Source organism: Podarcis erhardii (genome assembly GCF_964252035.2).
Source record: "Podarcis erhardii genome assembly, chromosome: 6".
NCBI classification, from domain to species: Eukaryota; Metazoa; Chordata; class Lepidosauria; order Squamata; family Lacertidae; genus Podarcis; species Podarcis erhardii.
Window position 1 is genome coordinate 49,010,232 of NC_138510.1, and position 18,855 is coordinate 49,029,086.

The 18,855-nt window shown below is 43.4% G+C and overlaps 1 protein-coding gene across 3 annotated transcripts in view; it reads right to left on the minus strand.

The window, feature by feature from the left end:
* SORT1 (sortilin 1) overlaps positions 1-18,855 on the minus strand; it is a 103,962-nt gene that overhangs the window by 52,856 nt on the left and 32,251 nt on the right. The window contains exons 7-20 of one of the 3 annotated variants that reach the window (XR_014157637.1): positions 18,785-18,834; positions 17,002-17,129; positions 16,150-16,294; positions 15,450-15,605; positions 14,111-14,217; positions 13,305-13,407; positions 12,911-13,079; positions 11,539-11,729; positions 10,886-11,075; positions 7,441-7,557; positions 6,635-6,743; positions 5,814-5,920; positions 4,446-4,557; positions 4,082-4,204 (exon numbers count right to left, since the gene is read on the minus strand). Coding sequence is in view for 1 of the 3 variants with exons in the window: in XM_081866395.1 (XP_081722521.1) it covers positions 4,190-4,204; positions 4,446-4,557; positions 5,814-5,920; positions 6,635-6,743; positions 7,441-7,557; positions 10,886-11,075; positions 11,539-11,729; positions 12,911-13,079; positions 13,305-13,407; positions 14,111-14,217; positions 15,450-15,605; positions 16,150-16,294; positions 17,002-17,132; positions 18,785-18,834 (1,702 nt within the window). In the remaining 2 variants the exon portion in view is untranslated. Of the gene's footprint in view, positions 1-782; positions 4,205-4,445; positions 4,558-5,813; positions 5,921-6,634; positions 6,744-7,440; positions 7,558-10,885; positions 11,076-11,538; positions 11,730-12,910; positions 13,080-13,304; positions 13,408-14,110; positions 14,218-15,449; positions 15,606-16,149; positions 16,295-17,001; positions 17,133-18,784; positions 18,835-18,855 lie in introns of those variants that run through there. The other 2 variants (XR_014157638.1, XM_081866395.1) reach the window with 2 other exon arrangements.

Genomic DNA, 18,855 nt, shown 5'->3' on the forward strand with positions numbered 1-18,855 from the left:
AGGCAGTGCTAGAAACCATAGACAGACAGGGGTTGCCTATCCCATTTTATTGTCGGAGACGAAAAGGGGAAGGACCAGCCTGCACACGCAACCCCATTGCAGCCTTGCTTACTGGGGTTGCACAGTGACTTACATGTTCCGGCAAGATTTCACAGGGCTGTTTGTGAGCTCTCACTGGAACCCCAAACCCGCCACATCTCAATTCTGCAGTAGCAGCGGTGGGTAGGTGGGGTACCTGCAGTGCTCCTTCGAGATCTTGCCAGAACCCACCGCAGCCGCTTCTTTGGGGGAGGGTAGGATGCCCACAGCAGTGCCGCTCCTTGGATTCTGCCACCCAAGGCAGCTGCTTTAGTCTGCCACATGAACAGGCCAGTCCTAGAGACAAAACTACACCTTTACTTCTTATGTTTATCTCAGGATAAGATTAACCTATGGAACTCACTCCCACAGGAGGTAGCGAAAGTCTTTAAAAGAGTCAGAAAAACTCATAGAGGTTAAGGCTATCAGTGGCTACAAGTCATGATGGTTGTGCTCTGCCTGCAGTCAGAGGGAGAAATTCTTTTGAAAATGTTGCTAGAAATTATTCCAGTTCTGCTTGAGAGTTTTCCAGAGTCATCTTGTTGGCCACTTTGGATTTGATGAGCCATTGGCCTGATCCAGCAGGCTCTTAAGTTGCTCAGTGCTGAGCAGCAGCCCTGAAAAAATGGCTAAATGATGTACATTGCTCCTTATGATCGGGTTTCAGCAAGGTTTCACACTCACAAGAGTAAAGGCAGACCACATAAAAGCCCAATTTTTGTCTTTATTTCTAACCCAAATATTGCAAATATACAGAAAAATACCAGTACAAATTTATAATATAGCCAGGCTTATTTACAAACTCTATACATGGCTCCTTTATTTTTCTTCTGCACCTTGCCTCAGACTGTACATCTTAAGAAATTGTGTGTAGAGGAGTGTGTTAGCTATGGCTTTTTGTTATGTTATATTTTACAGCCATTATGCACATGGTCTGGTCTGGTCTGCCTTACAGACACATCAGGGAGACAATGATACTTCAAAGCTCATGCAATGGCAACATTTCCAGGACTGCTTTGTCACTTAGGCAGCACCCTTAGAGCAGTGACGAAGATGAAGTGTTACCTACATACTCAACACTATGGAGGACAAGGCTACTGTTGTGTACGGCAGCAAATGTGTGACAGTAACAAGGACCTGGTTAGTTTATTGAGGTTTCTAGTTCCTTGAATGCTCTCACTTTATAAGCCAATGTGCCACAATGTAGAGTGTCTTATGAGAGAGGAATCAACAGAAATGGAGCAATGGAACAGGTCATGCCCAGTAATGAACTCCCTTACCTAACCACCCTTCCAGAGATGCTTTAATAAACATAGAAAATAGGACATATAATAGCAAGAGTAACTAGTCAGATTATGTTCTCAGTGAAATGGAAAAGGTCGTCACCAGCTACATTACAGGCTTTCCATCACAATCCCAGCCCAGCACTTAAAAGAGTTTCAGCCACATCACATGAATAGTAAAGCGATTTGAACCTGGCTCTGCACAGAACAGATGTACACAAGAAGTTCAAATATGTTAAGAGCAGGGGTTTTGGAGCAGCTGTCAGACACAAGGTTATTGAGCCCCCTTCAGTTCCTGGTTGAGTTACTGTGAGTTTAATATTGACTGTAAACAGCACTCTTATTTACATGTGCTTCTGTACCAGGTTTAAATGGAGTGAGAATAAACAAGAAGTGGAATAAGCTACAAGTGTCTTCCAGGGACAAATGTTCCTCCTTGCCATGTGTTCCTTGTTGGTACCTTCTGCAAGGGACAAAATAATTTTATACCAAGGAAGACAATAACACCCTGAGATATAATCAAATGATGCAGTGATGTAAGGGAGGAAGTAAGGGCCCAATAAAAAAGCACAGTAAAGCCAAAGTAACTGTGGGAAAAACAAATCCAGGACAGACACTTTATTTCATGTTTCTGACTCTCATTATTGCCAAAAAGAGGGGTGAAAAGCTCTGTGACTTTAGCAACATGTCCTAACCACTAGGGCATAATTGATAGCCACTGAATATCTAACAAATCCTGCTTCTTTGAAGAAAGGCAAGTTAAACTGATTAATGGTGGAAATACCCAACAGTCAGTGCCTCCTGAAAAATTGCGGAGTGTGGCATTCAGAGGGTAGATGCCACTATGGAGAAGGACCACTTCCAGACTGTCGCTGGATGACACTCAGCAGGTTGCAGCATTACCAGCAAGTTTTCCTCTGATAATCTTAGGGAAGTACTGGGGCTGGGTAAGGGGAAGGTGGTCCTTAAGCATCTCACACACACCAGAGACCCTGGGGAAAATATGCTATGTGTCCCAGGGCTCCTCGTGTCTGGATGCATGCCCTAGCACCACAAGGGAGCAAAGGCAGCCTCAGCCTGAAACCTCCAGTGAGACCTTCCTGGTAGTGCTGCCTCACCAGCAGGAACACTTGGGGAATAAAAGCAGAGTGGGGCAAGTTCCAGTATAGGCGTTCATAGCAAGATTAAGGGTACAGGTGGTATGTGGAAGGTATTCAGACCCTGCCACGCTCCCAACACAGGTGAGTGGGGAATCATATTTTGTCTAGGGGCTTATCCACACTTCCTCTTGTCCTGCTGCTTTCCTCCAGGGAAAACTGCTCTTTAGCAATAGATCTTAACAAATTGCAACCCAACCCGAATTGCCATTTGTTGCGATCAAGCACAAAAGAGTGGTTTTCCCTGGGGAAATGCAGCAGGAAGTGTGGACAAATTGTGACTAATCACTCACCTATGCTGGAATAGAACACAGTCCTAAGATAAGTGTAAAAAGTACCACTGGGGACCAAAATTCAAGAAAATACATTACTGAATGTTATGAAGGTCTTTCAAGTTCAAACATGTCTCTCCAAGCATCTCAGTCCCTTCAAAGCAACAGAAGCCGAATATTACCTATGCCACGCACTGGCTCAATACTTTGTGTTTCTATGGATTCCCTATAGTAAGAATCCCTTGGTTCTTACTATAATAGCTACTGGAGTGGGATGCCTCCGTCGCCAATTCACATCCCAACAGGCCAACTTTTAGCTACTGAGTTCAAGAAACTTAACTTACTACCTTCTCCAGGTTCAATTCACAATACCCTCTGTGAACCCAAAAAATATTGAGAAATAGTTATGATTCCACATGGCACATAACAGTCAAACTGTGCTGCTGAGCAGAAGTCAGAAAAACATAGTAGCAAAGCGGTGCATGTGTAGCAACCACTGATCTACGTATAATCTAAAAATATAATGAAAATTAGAAACAATACATCATGCTGCTGCTGGTAGCGCAACAAAACTTTCCTTCAAGAACCTGATTTAAAGCAAACAATTTCTGTTCCTTCATAACATTCTAAACAAGTCATATTTCTGGAATATCTGTATACTTAGTCTTACAGTTGATAAATTTACCCCCACCCCCATGCTTTTGCTTTTTAGATTTATGGCAACACACATGCCGATTTCACAGTTTAGTTCCTTGGAATCGGAGAGCCACAGAGTTGCTTCTAGCCTTGGAATAATCTCTGCTTTGCACAGCACACATCTGCCCAGTTGATTACATTTCAGTGAAAACGAAAAGCAACCCTGTTTTGGCACACAGCCCCGGGATGCTGGTTAGCTTTCTCAGTCCCTGCCATAGCATCTCATTGCCCTGCTTGCCAGGAGAAGTGCTGCTCCCACTGCAACAGCTTCAAAGCAGTGTCATCACAGTGTTGGAGTGGAACATGTCCCCCACCCAGGGATTTGGAGCCTTCTCCTAGTAGCAAGGTATGTTGTACCTAGTAATGCTAATATTTAACGAAATGTTGCTTTCACATTCCTATTTAGTTTTCCTTTAAGAGTTGGAAAAAGAAATCTGATTAAAACAAAGTTACATTTTTTTTTAAAAAAAAGGTTTCCCTTCTTTCTTATTCAGAGCTGCAGTATCTCCCCCTTCTACACCCACCCACCCAAAGCAGTTCTTGCAGCCTTCTTGGTTTTAGACAGTTTGATGGAAGCAGTAGGAACACAGAATCCCGGAAAAGGCATTCAAATTAGAAGTAAAATGAACCGTCTGCATTCGTGCCCTTCTGTAGCAGCATCTAAATCCATGTGAATCCAATTCTAGTTAGATCTGCAATATCACTATTCCAGAAGGTCCTGGGAAGAAAAGAGGGGAAGATAATACTTCTTGTTAACATTTGATGATCATGATTCTTTGCGGTTTTGCTGTGGCGAATACAACCCACTTAGCCCCCCAGAGATATACAGCTGTTTCTTTTTCAAAGTGACATAAGCCAAAATCACATGCTTGGGGTTCAAATTTATCTTTCTAACCCAACATGTACTGCTCAGAAAGATGCATGGTGTGCACACATACACATCAGTTACAATCACTTGCCTCATCAGAATCATCATGGTAGCCCGTTTTATTGGCATCTGGTGTGTCAACTCCATCAAAGCCATTAGCTTCCGCATGCTGCTGCAGGACAGAGTATCGGTGAACCAGAAACCTAGGGGGCATGACAAACACACATGAAATGAACTTGGCCCTATGGCAGTAGCATCAACATTCTTCGAACAGAAGTGAATATAACATCCAGAGACTTTTGGAAAAACTTTATATGGGTTGCTGCTGAGACACCTTTTCTCTGGCTGTTTTATCTGGTCTAAGCCAATAAACATTGGGTAACTTTAGAAGCTATATAGGATTTTTTAAAAAAACTGGCAGTGCAACAATGCTACATGAATCCATCTGTCATTTTGGGCTAAAGTGTCATAGGCATGCAGCTGGCATGTAGTTTTATCTCTCCTAGCAAAGTTGTGGAACAGGTATTGGGATGGATGAGGGATGAAGGCAAGAATATAAGAGTCTAGTTCAGCATCCTCTTCTCACAGTAGCCAACTAGATGTCTATGGGAAGCTCAAATCAGGCAAGACAGAGGTACTGTGGGCAGGCAAGCCTGCTGATCTAGGAATGTTGTGACCAGGGTTGCCATGATCATGTTTGCAGTTTGGGGGTTCTCCTGGACTCAGAGCAGTTTATGGAGGTACCCATGACATCAGTTGTCAGGCACTCCTTATGGGCTGTGGTCAATTTGTCAGTGGCATTCCTTTGTGAAGAAAGTGGATCTGACTATGGTAATTCATGCCCTGGTTACATCAGATTGGGTTATAATGTGCTGTATGTGGATCTGCTTTTAAAGACAATTTAGAAGTGCCAACTGGTGCAGACTGCTTGGCCCCCATAAACAGCTGTAGTCTGATATAAAGCCTTATCTAACTACAGTGGTTGCCAATGTATTTTCAGGTCCAATCTAAAGCACTCGTTGTTAGTTTTAAAGTCCTAAAGCATTTGGGATCTGGTAATTTGAACAATTGCTTACACTTCTGTTTGGGCTCCAAGACCAGCCACAAAGATCTACCACTAAGATCTATCAGGTCGACAAACATAAGAGCACCTTTCAGGATGGCCCTGTCCCTGTGGAACTCCTTCCCACAGAAGCCTCTCTGGCTTGTTTTAAATGGGCCTTACTGATTTCACTATCCCAATCTGCTTTTAACTGAATAAGGTTGGTGATTTTATAGTTACAACTCCTGCTGTTTTATGTATGTGTTATGTTACATGGCTACTGTTTTCCTGTTTTGAATTGGTTTCATGCTCTTAATTCTGTGGTGGGAGAGTCTCTGGCACTGAAAGGCAGCATAAAAATAAGTGAATGATAGTTAAAAGTAAGAATGATCTTGCCAATCCCTTCCCAAGGCTCACCTTCCTCCACAAACGTATTTTTTAATGATGACTACTCCAGCTACAGCAGTCATAAGCATCAAGCCTATTACAGCCAGGATGACTGGAGTGGAGTTGGAGGAAGTAGACTGTAGAAAGAAAAGAGAGAGATGCATCAAGATTTTATGACAAATTATTAGATTACTTCAATTACCAAGTCATTTCTATAATGATTCTCCTAGCTTATTCTCCATACCTCAAGAACTTACTCTCTTGCCCTGCATGGATCACAGGAGGATTATAAAGATTTGGGGAGAGAGAATGAAACAGCTGATTTTGGAAACGGTGAAATTTGACTACTTGGTTCAGAATGCCAAACCGCAGCTTCAGCAGCCAATTTGGAAAGCTCATTCATTTTACTGCTTGAACAGAGTCAAGGTTAATATTGGCAAAGCATTTTAAGAAAAACTGCTTCTCAAATATTAACTACAAATGGGCTGTTTTTCAAGCACTCTTTTTACTTTGGTTAGATTACTCTCTTTCTCCCTCTCATATATAGGCAGCCAGCAGCCTTTGAACTATATGCAGCCCCCAGCCCAATTTCAATTGATCCCCTGCATGCCATCACTGCAGGCCTCTGACAAGAATGATCTGTCACTCTAGCACACTGGGGAGGAAAAAGAGAAGGGGGTTCAGAGAGAAAAAAGGGGTGATTCCACTCACCAGTGGCTTTCCCCTGCCAGCATGTGGCCTCACACAGAATAACCCAAGGAAATATGGCCCTTGAACGGAGAAAAAGGTTGCCCACCCTTCCTCTATCACTTTGCCCCACTACAGTTCTTTCTGCATTTTTAAAAACTCACCAGCTGGCTTGAGTTCAAGTAGTTGCTAGTGCATTTTTTCTTCAGATCAGTCTCTTCACGAATGGGATTTTCCCCACCAACACATTTGTCTCCTGGGATCTTCCGATATCTGAAATTCAACAAGAGTCTCAATAATCTATTATTGTGAAGCTTCTTTTATTAGTGACAGCTCTCCAAGCCACCTAAATTAACTAACCCCTTCATTTCCAAGCATCAGTGGGAAGTCGAGAACATGGTTTCACCATTGCTAGGCTGGGTATCCTCAAATCACCTGTCCGACATTCCCCAAAGCCATGATTCTTTCAGGGCTGAGCACCTAGAGGGGTATGCATGTGAGGTCTATAGGGCTGCAGTGGCCTCCAAGAAAACATGGAAGTCACATGACATGAAAGTCCAGAATTCTCAAACAATAAATGCAAACATGGCATGCTAAATTATTTCAGCTGCTTCTGGTCCACAGAATTTACAAGCCAAGATAGTTCTATCTTGAGAACTATCTCCCCACCCAATACAGAATACAGAATGAATCACCTTAAATGTATTACAGATGGCTATACTACATCTTCTACTGGGAGATATAGTGCCATGGTCACAACAGCAAGGGGCATATTTTGATTCTAAGGGAGATTCTTACTGTTCCAGAAACACAGCGTGTTCAGAGAGAGGAAGAGAATAATTTTACAGCGTATTTGCATGGCATCAGAATATAGTCCTCTTCCCAGTAGACTATATATATCTGTTTTATAAAAACAAGTACACACAGGACCAAGCCATCTCCTCCATCTATTATAATCATAGAAAATTACCCGCTGGTCTTTAGCCGCTCTCGCTTCCCATATAGACAAAATTCTAGGTCATGCCCCTTCAGCTCTGGCTGCTCCACACACTTGGAATGGTTTTCTGGACGGTAGTAGCCAAAATCACTGCATCACAAATCCCAAGAGTAGGAGGACAGACATTAACAACCCACACACAGTATTAGTATCAACTCATGCATCACCTCATTATTGCTGCAACTAAAAGACCTAGTATGTGGTTGCTCAAACTAGAATTATACATTTTTAATGGTTATTCGGGAATTTTGTGATAATACTTCACATGCCTAGTTGTATCACTGGCCCATTATAATGACAGAACATTCAGGAGGAGAAACTACCCTATGATGAAGCATCCAGTTTCTTCAGGGGTGGCAAATACATTTCAGCCTAATAGATGCATTGAGGGTTAGCCATACTGCCAAGAGCCACATGCCAGCAGTGAGTGTGGTTGAAGTGGGTATAGCCAACACACACACCCCAAACAAACAAGAAGACAAATGCTGATTAAGTTGGTGCTGCAGAGGGGAGAATTCCCTGTGTTTTTTCTTCCCACTGCTAGCTTGGGGGCTTTCCTCCTACCCTAGAGCTGTAATAGCAAGGAAAAGAAAAATGTCTTCAAGATCTTAACTCTGAATGACACTGCACCATAGGAATAAATGGTTCCCATGCTAGAAGACATTAGAAGAAAGGGAAAAGGCTTTAGAAGACTTTTCTGTTTCCTTCCTATAGGAGCTCCTAACAAAGGCACTGCACCAGAGGGAGATGTGGAGCTTTTCAAAAAAAATAAAAAGAGGTGCCAGAAGAAAAAAAGAAGGTTGTGGGTCACCAAAAATGGCAGGCTACAGGTTCGCCAACCCTGAATTATTTCCTACCAAGCATTAGCAATCTAATTTGCTAATATGCAGCACACGTATCCATGGCAATGAATGTGGCCCTGAATGGAAAGCAGATTCAGTGTCAACAATGAACCCATGCAAACTGAAAAATTAGAACAGAAACCTATTTCAGTGCTGCTTGATAAACTGGCTGTGAATGAAAATGTTTTTTAAATATTCAAAAAGCAGCAGCAGGTGGGAGAAGATGATAGAGATATTGGGTACTGATTCCTTCTAGGGCCCTCTAAAACAACCCCACAACCAGATTGACATCAATGTTGTTACTGGTTTTGTACAGCCTCAAAATCTATTGTGAGAAATCCAGATTGATCTCTCCATTTCCCCAGCACTCAAAAACCAGTGCTAGGCTAAAACTTGTCCTCCAATTTTGCAAGGTCATTTGCCCCTTTGCAAACTGGGGAGCTGCTTTCTGCACCTTTCATCACTGCTACATTTGTAGAAATTTGTGTGTGTGTGCATTGCTTGTCTTATTCAACCATATGAGGTGGCTAAGGAACCCTCTTTTTCCTCACTGAGCTCACTTGAAGTAGTTCAGAACTTACACCAGCTTCCATTTCAACAAAACATCCTGGAACACCCACATAACTATGTGATGTCAGCAGCCATATGGGTATACCAGGAAGTACTGCTGGGATGTAAGCCAGCATACAAAAAGATTTCCATGGCTGCAAGTGTGCACAAAATTTCAGCTTTTAAAAACAGCTTCTTAAAGCTTGGGTGTTCCAGGAAGTCCTGCCAAGCTGGAAACCAAAATGAGGTCCATGTTGCTGTGAGTGTGGTGCTTTTGTTTATACAACATTTCAAGAGAAAAGCAAGATGCTCTAGCCATCTCATAAGGTGGCGGTAGTGGAAATATCTGCTTATTCCCACCTTGCTCTTTTTGAAGGCATGCTCAGTTCACACATGCACCGCCCTCTTGAGTGGTTTTAAAAAAGAAGCCATTCAGGTTTAAGTCCAGCACTGTTCAAGACACACATTTATTGCAGTAATTTGTGTACTCTGGACTATGGCTCTGCAAGTTTAAGGGATGCAAAGGCCATGTTCAGTCTCGTTATTTTCAGGTATGAATTAATCGTATACCAGCAAATTCAGTTTGTGCAGTTAAAGTGAATTTGGCACTCTTGCACAATAAACCTGCTTACAATCCCCACCCACCCTGCCAAAACACCCTGGGATTTTTCTGGTAACAAAAGGGATGGGGAAATGCACTGGAAAGTGTGAGATGCTGATGTTGTGCAGCATTATATCTGTGCAAACAAATCAGGATGAATGCTCAGTTAAACAGGTCATCAGAATGAGCCAGTACATGCTAGAGTCCAGTAGAACAAGCTACCAGCAACACAGTTCTGCTCCCTAGTGTCTGAACTATTTTCCATCTTCTTAAATTACACTCCACTCTTTTCGTTGCTCATTTTTCCACAGCTGAATGCTCCCCACAGTAGTTATTGTGAGGGACTTTTTAAAGCAGCACACACAAGCAAAGCTGAACATCAGACGTGACTATTTACTGCAAAACCTAGCGGCTTAAATGAGAAGCCATTGACATGCAGCTTATTTTCATGATCAAGTTCCCAGCCTGAGACTACAAGGAAAACAATAAACAAGCAAGCAGCATCTGCTTAAGACCCTGAACCACAGGAAGTCTCAGTAGGAACTTCTCATGGTCTAAAGCTGTGTGCACACCATACATTTAAAGGACATGACTTCCCCTAAAGAATCCTGGGAGTTGTAGCTTGTTATGGGTGCTGGAAACTGCAGCTCTGTGAAGGGTAAATCACAGTCACCAGGATTCTCAGGGGGAAGTCATGTGCTTTAAATGTATGGTGTGTACACAGCCCAAGTGTAGGATATGTTTATTGTCCCTAATGCTGCCCCTCTCCCAACACCCCAGTTCCTGTCCGAGAACTTCAGATCCTGCCAAAGCCACATCTTGGATCTGAACAAACAGTGAGTTTGCATGATTTCTTTTAGTGAAGAGGATTTCTGCCACTTTTGTCTCAAATAAATGGCGTAGGTATGTGCATCTGCATGACATCTGTTTGTGAAAGATCTGCCTGCTTAAAATCTTGCATGCTCCTTCAGCCACAGAAAATAGACCAACATTAACCTGCACATCTTGTTATACTGATAATGGAATCTGGATTGCAAAATGTGGCATTTCTTCTGAGAACCCCCAGGTTTCACCATATTTAATCAATGTTTAATCACTTGACTGCCTCCTTGAAAAACCTCATAGAGTCATAAAAACCACAATTCTACATATGTCAGGAATGGGGAACCTGTGGCCCTCTAGATGTTGCTAGGCTGCAGATCCCACTAATCATGCTGGCTGGGCTAATTAGAGCTGCAGCCCAACATGTGGAGGGCCACAGTTTCCCCATCTCACTATTTCAGAAAATGAACTGCAGAGTCTGATTTAATATTTCAGTGAAGCTCAAAGGTGGCAGGGTGGGAGTATGGTCACTCCCCAGGCCATTTCAGAACAGAAAAAAACACAGCCATGGGAATAGATTATGGGAGGAACTCTCCAAACATACCAGAGGAAGTCACCTAATGTGCAAGTGCAAACAGATGGTTGCTTGGTCACAACGTAGTCTCGGCCATTCTGACAGAAAGATGACTTGCGAAGGCGCAGGTATTCCTCCTTGTAGCCCAATATGCAGCCATCTGCAGGGTCATTGGGATTGCTGGAGTGAGCCAACCACTTTGTGTAGTCCTTTTCCATACCTAAGGAGGGAATAATGACCAGATTCCTGAGATAGCCAAAAACTACTAAAATTCTGTGGGCTTTTCTGTAGAATTCTATGGTGCAATCAGCCACAGAACTGGGGCAGGTACTCTCTGGAATTAAGGGGAGCTGCAGGGACCGGATCCAGCCCAATCACCTTCTAAATCCGGCCTGCGGACGTCCGGGAATCAGTGTGTTTTTACATGAGTAGAATGTGTGCTTTTATTTAGATGCATCTCTGGGTTATTTGTGGGGCATAGGAATTCGTTAATTTCCCCCCCAAAATATAGTCTGGGCCCCCACAAGGTCTGAGGGACAGTGGACTGGCCCCCTGCTGAAAAAGATTGCTGACCCCTGCTCTAGTTGCATCACATTTTTAAAATTCACAGATACAGTCAAGACAATTTGAAGACAGGCAGCTGGCTAACAGTCTTATTTGTTATAAAGGAAGAGATTACTCACACTCCCTGTTGAGAAGATCATTAAAGTCAATAGTATACGAGATCCACTGACGAGACAGGAAGCTCTCTGTAAATCCCCAGATGCTAACATTCATCGATTTTGCTCCTGGTTCTGATGCCAGGCCAGTAAACATCATAGGATCCTTACTGAAAACATAGTTGTGCCAGCACTGCCCTTCGTCTGTGGAGAACCTGAAACAGATAAGATTAGGAATGGAGGTTTGGCATTATCACTGTGGTTAATTTAGACTGACAGAAATCCTAATGAAGCTTAAGGCAGCCACTCTCAAATACTGGGGATGCAAGACAGGTGACAGGAATATTAGACTAAACTACATGCTTACTTGCCACTTTGTATATCAGAACCTTGGGTTCCGCTGTACTGTGTCCGTTTCTGGGCACCACAATTTAAGGAGGATATTGACAAGCTGGAATGTGTTCAGAGGGAGACCAAGATGATCAAGGGGCTGGAAACCAAATCTTATGAGGTATGGTTTAGGGAGTTGGGTGTGTTTAACTTGGAAAAGAGGAGACTGAGAGGGTGGCATGATAGCCATGTTTGAATATCTGAAGGGCGGTCACATGGAAGAGGGAACAAGCTTTTTTTCTCCTACTTCAGAGGGCCTTGGGACCTGAACTAATGGATTCAAATTACAAGAAAGGAGATTCTGACTAAACTTTAGGAAGAAATGCCTGCTGTTAAGAGCTATGATTCCCTCGGAAAGTGGTGGACTCTCCTTCACTGGAGGTTTTGAAACAGAGGCTGGAGGGTCATCTGTCAGAGATGCTTTAACTATAATTCCTGCATTGTATGGGGTTGGACTAGATGACCTTTGGTGTGCCTTCCAAGTCTACAATTATATGACTGACTTCTTTGCAAATGAGTGCCAGGAAAAGGTGATTTGCAATGGAGAAGTGCGCTGGGACTTCTTCTGTCTGTTGCTTTTATCCTAGCTGGAATTCCAAACATATTTATGTCTGCCTGTTCTGGACGAGAGCTTGTCAATAGGGATAGAAATTAGTGGTTCTTCTGAAATCACTCCTCTCAAGCAACAGCTTCGTGGTTAGGATAGCCTCATTCCTTTCAAACGTTCTAAATTGAGAGAACCCAGTTTCTTCCTTTACATCATTCTACAGCAGTGTTTCATAGATTTGGGTCCCTAGCTGTTGTTGAACTTCCCAGCATCCCTGGCCACTGGTCCTACTAGCTAGGGATGGTGGGAGTTGTAGTCCAACAAACAGCTGGGCCCCCAAGTTTGAGTAACACTGTTCTATAGGGATAGTTCCAAGTGACGTAACAGTGAGGAAGTGGGCACTGAACTTCTCATGTCCTCCCACCATAGAAGTATTAACAAAATTAAGTTCCTGCATACTTAATCACATTGATAGGATGATCCGTTTGCTCAACAGCCACAATGATGCCCCCAGAATCCAGGATGGCATAGTGATGGGGTCCTTCAAGCATCCGTGCCCAGGTGTAGCCACCATCATCCGAAATGTAAACATCTGGGTTTATTATTGAAATGGCATCCCCAACACTTCCTGCAACACAAGGCCATTGCCAATACAATGGGTATGAGTACACTACAGTTCTCTCATGAATGTCCACCACTTGTATTCATTCCTAAGTTCACCCACCCTTACTGGCGGAAGAAGGAAAAAAACAGATCTGTAAAATACAGAAACCAGTAGACAATCCCAAGTAAAGCCTCATCCTTTGCCAATTATCTTACATCGTATTATACGTGCATAAGGATAATTCATTACCGTGAGCAATGACAATTCCAACAGCATTGGGCTCAGACAGAGGAGCCATTGGTACATTCAGCTTCTGGGAGATGCTGTAAGATGCATGGATGTGAAGGCTGCACTGTAAATGTAAGACAACCCCAATAAGAAAAGGAGGCAAAATGGTGGTGAAGCATTAACATATTTGGTCTTATTAAAAGCAAAACAACAAAAAAAACCTTGAATTTCAACAGAATTGCCACAAAGGAGAACCTTTACTGGTGCAAATCCAAGGCAAACTGAACCCAAGCTTCCAAGCTTTATTAGCTGACACACTGTGTTTTGAATAGCACATTGACCAAGGCAGCTTCTTCCACACGTAATCCTGTTCCCTTCTGTTGTTGTTGTTTTAAATCAGGCTGAATTACAAACTGTTTTTTGTTGCATAGTTTGGGCCCAGCTCACTGAAGAAAGTTTGTTGAGCATTCCACTCCTCTTGCAAAACATCCCTAAAAATATGCTTTATTTTTATCTTTATTGTAAGTTAGATGCTCTAACCACACAGCATGAGATAATACAACTATTGGTAAGCCAATTTCCTAATGAATATTTACAAAGGCTACAGCAACTTTAATACGTTTAATGCTATTTCAAGACCTATAAATTTGGTCTCTAACTATGATTTTGCACACCCTGTACCACCACACCCTAATCTTGCACTTGAGTCATACACTCAATTTACTAGAAAGCATAGTTTTCAGTAGAACCAACTTCCAAACAAGTAACTTAGAACTATAACTTGGCCTGACAATATTATCCTACATCCAATATATAAACATACAAACCTTTTCCTTATTTTTGGCAGTTGAGTCACATTTGGCATTTTCAGGTTTCCTCAAGTGCACCCACTCCCCTCCTTGATCAAAGGTAATCACCGATTGAATGGAATTATCTGATTGAGAGGAGAAAATGTCAGTATTTATGCAATAAATTCTATACAACATACTTACTCTCTGAGTAAAACCCAATGCAGTGCTAAGTCTCACATTCCATCGGTGCAAGGGTTTTATTGTGAAATGGAACATTATCCCCCTCTCCTCCTCCCATACGCTCCCTAAATCTGTTCCATGGGTTTCCCCAACCCTCTAGATCATATTTCGGGAGGGTGTGGAGTAAGTGCTGAAGGTGGGGGGGGGAGAGCCCTGTGGCACAAGTGGAAATGCTTTCACTAATGGGATGCAAAGGTTGAATGCCACCTGCTATAATTAAAAAAATGAATGCTTTCTTTTACTCCCATGCCATAAAGCAACATTCCAAGCATTCAAAAAGACAAGACATCTTGCAAAAGAGAACCAAACTCTTTGAAAATTGAGTAAGACTGCAAACCTAGTCCCACACTGTGCTGTTGAGACTCATTGGGTTGGCTCCTGCAGCACACCGGCTGAGTTCAATGTCAGGCCATCAGCCATTATTTCAGGGACAACCTTTCCAGTATTCACAGCTTGATATTAAAGCTCCAGCCCCTGTGCAGATGTGTCATCTTTCTGCTTCAAATAAGACACTCCTGATTCCCATCTATAGGAACTGTCAACCTTACAACACAGTTTAACATATGAGTTTGGCTTCCTTACTTCACTCAGACTGTCTAAAGAGATTCAACCTGGGCTGAAACTAAGTAACTCTCTGGTATGCATGGGAAACCTGTGGCTCTCCAGATGTTGCTGGACTACAACTCCCATCATTCCTGTCTCTTGGTCTCTTGACCATGCTTGCTGGGAATGATAAGAACTGGCTATATGAAGAGGCACAGGTCCCCCATCCCTGCTTTACAGACATAGTAAGCACAGGAACAGATCAATGTTGACTATTCCTATTAACTTCGTAAAAGCTGAAGAGACCAGTACTGCAAGACAAGTGAACTTGTCCTCGACAAACTAAGACAGTAACATGATTGTTTCCTTTAGTCAAAACACCTATGAGAAAACCTAGCTTCAAAACAAGCTATTTCAAACAAATTAGCAAACATAAGCATTATGGATCTCCCAAATGGATCTCCCAGAAATGCCTCAATTCCATCTCACTGAAAAGTTTCAGCTACTTTCCTAACAGATACCTCAATCTTCAATTACAGCCAATCTAGAATCCATCAGTCCCCATGACGCCATGCAGAAATTGAGTACTTACCCTCTGAGAGCACACTAGTGATGTAGATGCCTCGCAAGGAGGTCACATTGGTGAAATCCGTCTCTCCCCCTGTGGTGGTATAGAGATGCCTTTCTAGGGACTTTGAATATATGATGCCTTGGTCATCAGAGGTGTAAATTGTCCCATACCCAGTATCTGCAAGAAAAACAATAGGTTGCAGGGGGTGAGGGTCTTCCAGAGAGTCCCTAAGGAACGGGGCTCTCATCTCAGTATTATCAACATCACCATTAATTTTAGATTACCAGGTCTAGAAAGCTGGTAGGCCTATGCTTATGCCAATTTCAAAGCTGCCTAAAACTATTACAATAAACTGGATTAGGAAATAAATAGGGACTATATGAAACAAATGAACAGGGCCACAGGGTTCTTGACAGAACAAAAGTGAGAACAGCGGGGTCTCAAGTGTGTGGACGCAACTACAACTGTCCTTCCCTAAGGGATGATCTGGCAATCTCTTCACCAAGTGTATGATTCAAATGCTTTATCATTATGAGTGCATATATGTTATTTCAAGGATTAACCTTAGGTGCCTATATGCTACACAGTTCATCTTCACATTTTAAGAGCTGGTTCTCTTCATGAACTATACGAAGTTTTGCAACCCACATCAAATGCATGTTGAAATTCAGAACTTTTTACGATTTTTAAGTATACACCACACCAAACTCCCTTCTCTCACCTCCAGGCTCATCTACATGCATGAATACCATGTCATCATTAGCTGCCAAGATAGAGTAAAACTGCTCTTGTCCAACTGAAGGAAGTTGTGCCATGTTCCAGGTTTCTCCATGATCCAATGACACATGGATTCGTCTTGTATTGCCCTAGTGAAGGCAATGATAGTGTTCTTGAATTACTACCACATCCTACATACTATTGGTGTTTATACAGGAGGTTATTCCTGACGGATACCAGAAATTCACACTACATAGTCTTGATAGTATACTAAATAAGTAATCCCCTTCAATAACTCGCTTATTTATTGACCTGATACTATATATTGGGATGGGAACTGTAGGGGCACTTCCTCACTGCATAGTGAACTGTTATCTTTATTAAGGAGTGAAATCACTGAGTGGAATTTAACATCAAGCTCTTCCAGTCGTTCCATCTGTACAGGCATTCCAGGTTGCCATTTCTGCACTGTTTGAGGGTTTATCCTGACATCCCACCAAGCAAATTTTGGGGGGCACAGGAGTTGAGGGAGGGAAGCTCCGTTGCGCAAGTAGAAGTTCTTGCACAGGGTTTCTGCTGACAGGGCTGATTAAACTGAAAAATCAGTGGTGCTAAACCTTGGCCTGGATGCCTGATCAGTCAGCCACTTCTGGCCACTTCTACAGCTGGAGGGTTGGCCAAGGATGATAATGGCCCTCAGACTAGAAAAAGCCACTTGCATTAAAAATGAACTAATATACATCAACATTTTTCAAACACTGGTTCCTTTGCTTTCTATTATAGAGGGGTGGGACCCACTGTAAACTAAACTCCTGGGGCCTATGGAAATAGAAAAAGAGAACAGTGAATTTCCTACCTTTTCTGTCATCACAGATGCAAAGAGGAAGCGTCCTCCAAGACCAAAGGAGTAGATTTTGCTTCCTATAGTCTTGAATGTCTTCCCAAAGTCTTTGGTCCTTTTCAGCTCAAGTAACCCAAGATCAGCTTCTTGTGAAAGAGGAAGTATATGAACATTGTCCCAATTAGAGAGATAGAGAAGCCCTCTTCAGGAAATACACACAGCAAAGAGATTTCATCCATTGAAGGGGTTGCAAGGCCACACCACTGCCCCATAAGCCTGTAGTTTCCCATCCCTAACCCCCCCCCCCCAATGTCCCTGAAATGTCAATGAGCCTGGAAACTTGCAGCCAAAAAAAAAATAATCTAATTGCATAGTGTCAGGGGCTCAGGAGCTGAGGCACAGGGAAGATGGGAGATGGAGAGCGAGGGGGAGGAATCCGAAGGGAGCGTAGGAGGGGACAGTGGTCCGAGGGATTCCATGAGCCTCTCCAGCGAATCGGAAGATTCACAGAAGGGAGCGCCAGTGGCCAGGGGCAGGGGGGTCCCAAGGGGAACGCCCCAGGAGCAAGGGGGCAGCAGGGACTCCCAGAGCAGTAGTTGGAAATCAGGACCAGCTTCCCCACCAGAGCAGAGTGGGGGAGAAGAGTCCCAGGCATCGGGGCCAGTGCTTTCCCCACCAGGGAGAGGAGACAAGGCAGAGTCTACCACGCCTCCCTCGGAGAGTCGGACAACAGAAGGGAGGTCAGATCCGGCCAGTGTCACGGAAGAGGGAAGCAGTGATAGAAGTAGTGTAACGGTTAGGAGAAAGGTCACTGGGTTGGCGCGAGAAGCAAGTTCAAATGTACAGGAGCGCGGGACAGCAGAGAGTGAGGATTGGGAACCGGGTCCTAAAGCACGCCGGAGGCAGGGGGAGGAGCTAAGCGACTCAGCGTCGGAAGAGTCCAGAAAGGGCAATGCCCCAGAGGGCAGGAGGACCCAGAGGAGAAGAGAGCAGCGCAGGAGGTGGAGCAGGGCTAGGATCTTAAACTGGTGTGGAAGGGGCGGAGACTCAGACGGGACTTCGCCGATCTAGAGTCTAGACGTAGGGCTGCACGCTCTGGCTTTGAAATGGAAATTAAACTGCAATAAAGACTTTTGTACATAACATCAGCCTGGCGTTGGTCCTCTGTGAGCTGGGACCTAGAGGCAGCTCTGACACATAGGCTAGTCTTTTGCAGGCATCTGTGGTCAAACATGCAGGGGGTAGGCCTTAGGGGCTGGACTCTGCAACTGCTTCAACATGTGGTGCCCTTTTCATGTGAGTAATGTGTGAAAGTGCTGTAGAGCAAATGAAAAAAAAACAGCTTCAAAGGCCTTATTCTTTAAAGCAGGGCCATGCTAGGTCCATTTGAGGTGCTGGCTAGCCTGCATAGTGCTGATCTTGTTTAACACATAGGTATGCTGCTCTTCGGTTTAGCAGAACTCCAAGGATGGCTCATAATAATAATAAAGCACAGTATCAAAATACAAAATAAAACTCAACATAACCCAACATAACCCAAAATTTGAGCAACACCATCAGAAGAATCAGTAAAAATAACTGATTAAAGCCATCCAGCTTAGATTAGGGCCTCTGGTGAAGACTGTGTTATTTAAGCATGCTCAGTGAGAGAAGGTGTCCGTTACACATTGTGTTCCCAAACTGCTTAAAAAGGGTGAGAACCAGCACTTGAAGCCATCTTCAGAAATGGACTGTCCACAGGCGAGTTGTTAAAAACTAACATGTATCGTTATTACTTGTTGTACTTGGGAATACTTACTACAAGAGCCATTCAGGAATGTGGTGAAGAAAATGGTCATGCCAGAGCCCCTGGAAAAAGTCAAGGGGAAG